The following is a 4,071-nucleotide window of genomic DNA, read 5'->3' as shown; positions in this document are numbered from 1 at the left end:
ACAACAGGCCATTAGTAACACTGAATACTGTGAGATACTGTTTCTCATCATGGGCTTTTTACGGTCAAACATTTATTTCCTTCAGCCAATTCAATGTAGTCATGACATTGAAGACAGAAGAGCCAAATAACTGGTCTTGATTCATTCAACAAACCCATATTGAACCCACATATTGTGGGTTTATGCCAGGCACAACATGAGGTGGTAAAAATAAGGCAGTGCACGGGACAGTCAGGCCCTCTTCCCTCTGAAAGTTGAAAATCTAGTAAGGGAGCAGAAATCGAATAATTATGCAAATATATAAATACAAACTGTAGTAAGAGACACACAGGAGAAGTTTAGAGTGCTATGAACAATTGCAACAAAAAAGATCTGATTTCATTTTTGTGCAGTTAAGTATGGCTTTTCTAATGAAATTTCTTTTAAGCTGAGATACTAAGGATGACTAGAAGTTCACCAAAGAGGGTAGGAGGAATATTTCCAGCAGAGAGAACACAATGTGCAAAAGCTCTGAGGTCAGAATGAGCTTAGAGTGCTTCATAAAGACAGTATGGTTGGAACATGGTGAGCACAAGAAGAGACAGTGCAAGATAAGGTTGAGGTCAGATCATTTAGAGTCTTGTAGGTCATGGTAAACAGGTTAGATTTTATTCCAAGGCGAATTAGAAGCCCTAGAGTGGTTTTAAGCATGGGAAAGATATGGTGATAATTATGTATGTTTGTTAAAGGTTTCTCTGGCTGTTGTGTGGAGAATAGACTAGAGAGAGGCAAGAATAGAAGTAGGGAGGCCAGTTAGTGGATGGTGGCTCTGACTAGATAAATGTTGGGCTTGGATATGGAGATTTATAGGTAGATTTAAAATATATTCAGAAGGAGGAGCCAATAGGACTCAGTGATTGATTGGATGTGCAGGGTGAGGAAGAAATGAAAGTGAACTGGCCACAATTTTATATCATGTAGATGAACCAGCTAAAAACAAATTTCAGGCTAATATCTGTAGCAGGGAGAAAACAATTAGCAATTTTATGATTCAAGTCTAATTATATTTGAGCAGTAAATTGGCATGGTTTCTTTAAGGGAAGGTTCAAAGCATGTTTTAGGTGGAGTCCAACCCCCCTCATTCTATAGATGAGGGAATTAAGACTTACAACGGACTGCACTACTTTGCAGATTAATTCTGTGATGTGTATGACTGTTTTATCTCCCAAATTAGAACACAAACTTCTAAACAGTATCATTTCTTTTGTAGACATCTTTTCCTAATATCACCTGACATAGGTCTGAGGACACAGCAGACCCTCAATAAATGTTTCTCAGATTAAAATAAGTTGAATTTCTTCTTTCTCAGCAGATTGAAGAAAATGGATATTTTGGTTACTGGTAATGGCAGTGAAGTGACAGAATTCATCCTGGTGGGTTTGTCCAATCATCCAAAATCCCAGATTGCCTTTTATTGCACCATGGTAGCAGTCTACCTAATCACATTGGTGGGTAACAGTCTTATCATTGTCATGGTTAGAGTTGATGGCCAGCTTCATACCCCTATGTATTTTTTCCTAAGCAACCTGTCCTTCCTCGATATCTGCTACTCTAGCAATTCGGTGCCTTTTTTGTTGTTCAATGGTTTAAGAGACTACCCCACCATTTCCTATAATAGCTGTTATGCTCAGATGACCATTGCTCTTTTTCTGGGGATGACAGAGTGTCTGCTCCTTGCTGTCATGGCTTATGATAGATTTATTGCAATCTCTAATCCCCTGCGTTACACCATCATTATGAACAACCGAGTTTGCATACAGTTGGCCACAGTGACCTGGGCCAGTGCCTTTCTTTTAGCAATAATACCGATCATTGCAATTCCTGCCCATTTTTGTGGACACAATGTCATCAATCATTTTACCTGTGAGGTGCAGGCACTGTTGAAGCTCACCTGCTCAGACAGCCCAGCCAGACTTATTCTGGGTCTGGTCATTGGCATCTTCACACTGCCCCTGCCTTTCACCTTCATTCTCATCTCCTATACTCGCATTGTGGTTGCTGTGCTAAGGATCCACTCTGCAGAAGCCAGGCTCAAAGCTTTCTCCACCTGTGGATCCCACCTGACTGTCGTCACCATATTTTATGCAGCAGCCATCTACATGTACCTGAAACCTCAGTCAAGGGAATCCCAGGACCATGGTAAAGTCATCTCTGCATTTTATGGCATTGTAACCCCTATGTTGAATCCTTTCATTTACACCTTGAGGAATAAAGATGTGAAAAATGCCCTAAGAAAAATGATGAGGAAGAAAGAATCCTAAAAAGGACATGAATATCCCATGGAAGTTCATCTGACCAACAGGTTGACATGGACTTGTAAAAAATAACAAGGTATAAATACTAAACAATATTTTAGTAAGGTCATTTGTTTCAAATGCATTTTTTTTCTATTTCCAACAGGCCTGTGATAAAGAACATCCCACCACTGAAAAAGGCATGTTAAACATCTATAATGCGACCCATTTAAGTAATAAATTATACAACAGACTTGTGGGGGAATTTATAAAACAAAATAGTAATTAGTATGTTTTAATCCTATGTAGTTCTATGTTGTTTTACTGAATGAGAAATATTTCAGTATTCTAAGATCTCTTTTGTAGAGAAGAAAGAACAAAGTTGCAAAATGGACAACTGTTCTCTCAATGGTTTTTGTATGAGGTATATCATTATCCAAGCTTCAGAGTGATGAATGTGAGTGGGTAGAGAAGAAAATTACTAAACTTCCACTTAAAAGGTCTTCTGATGAAGAAAGAAGCCCTTGAAGACTGTGTAGATACTGAAGGCCAGAAATGATGACCCTATGGAACCTACAATTATATGTCTTGATAAGTAGATAGGGCTCCATTTTCTCTGTCAACATGCCCTACTCCTGAATAATTGCATGCAGCTTCTAAAGTGGACCTCACAAACAGCAAAATTAGCTCCTTTAAAACTCCTTTAAAAACCAACAAATGTGTACTGTATTTTTGGAATATAAAAATTATAGTGTTCATTGTTTTTAAATACAAGAGGCAGGTAGAGAAAAAAGGAAAAATCACCTATCATCCCCACAACTCAATGGGGCTTGCATGGGTTTTAGAATCAGCAAACATGTATTTAAGTCTGCCACTCACGGTTGTGTGGGATTTAGTTCGTTCCTTTCCATCTCTCAGCTTCAATGTTCTCATCTGTGAAATGGGAATTATAAGAGTGCCTACCCCACAAAGTTGTTCTGAGAATGAAATGAGGCAATGCATGTTAAATTTTTACCATAATGCTTGGCATGTGTTGGACACTGAATATATGTCAGCCAAAAAAGAAAAAACTGTCAGTCCACTCTCTAACTTCCATAACCATTGTATCAGTGTTCATTTGCCTGTCTGTACTAATAATAACTGTATCATTTTAGATTAATTCACAGTAATATGTCAGACTGAAAAAATAGGTTCTCACTGTTGTCGTATTAGAGATGAGGTTGAATGTTTCCCGTGTTAGTTGATCACTTGTGTTTTAAGAGTCAGGGTCTTTGTCATTGAGTCAAAATGACAATGAATCAGTCCAATTTTGGAAACAGAAAATGCTGTAGTCGGTTACTTGTGGCTAATAAAAAGCCCCCCAAATCATTTTGACATTGATTGACTCCACCACTGTTTCCAGATACATCCTGATAGGCAGATCCCCAGTCTGATCCATTCTATTTCACTCTGTAAGCAAGCGATTAATACCTAATTGGTCAACAACACAAGTTGACAGAAGGCTATTGTAAATGAAAACAAAAATAATAAAAGTGGTGGGGTGCCTGGGTGGCACAGCGGTTAAGCGTCTGCCTTCGGCTCAGGGCGTGATCCCGGCGTTATGGGATCGAGCCCCACATCAGGCTCCTCTGCTATGAGCCTGCTTCTTCCTCTCCCACTCCCCCTGCTTGTGTTCCCTCTCTCGCTGGCTGTCTCTCTCTGTCAAATAAATAAATAAAATCTTTAAAAAAAAAGTGTGGGAACCCCAACAGAGAACTCTTTAGAAAGGTAATTTATGGTGTTATGCAAATTTTATTGT

At 38.9% G+C, this 4,071-nt stretch overlaps 1 protein-coding gene across 1 annotated transcript; it reads left to right on the top strand.

Annotated features, from left to right (window-relative positions):
• Nucleotides 1–1,361: 1,361 nt before the first annotated feature.
• Nucleotides 1,362–2,300, top strand: LOC123791293 (olfactory receptor 13H1). Its single transcript, XM_045795969.2, has one exon. The coding sequence runs from the start codon at nt 1,362–1,364 to the stop codon at nt 2,298–2,300; it is 939 nt and encodes a 312-aa protein (XP_045651925.1).
• Nucleotides 2,301–4,071: the final 1,771 nt, after the last annotated feature.

This window comes from Ursus americanus, chromosome X (genome assembly GCF_024610735.1).
Source record: "Ursus americanus isolate L20-20 chromosome X, mUrsAme1.1.p, whole genome shotgun sequence".
In the NCBI taxonomy this organism is placed as follows: domain Eukaryota; kingdom Metazoa; phylum Chordata; class Mammalia; order Carnivora; family Ursidae; genus Ursus; species Ursus americanus.
This window is presented reverse-complemented; position numbering and strand designations above follow the sequence as displayed.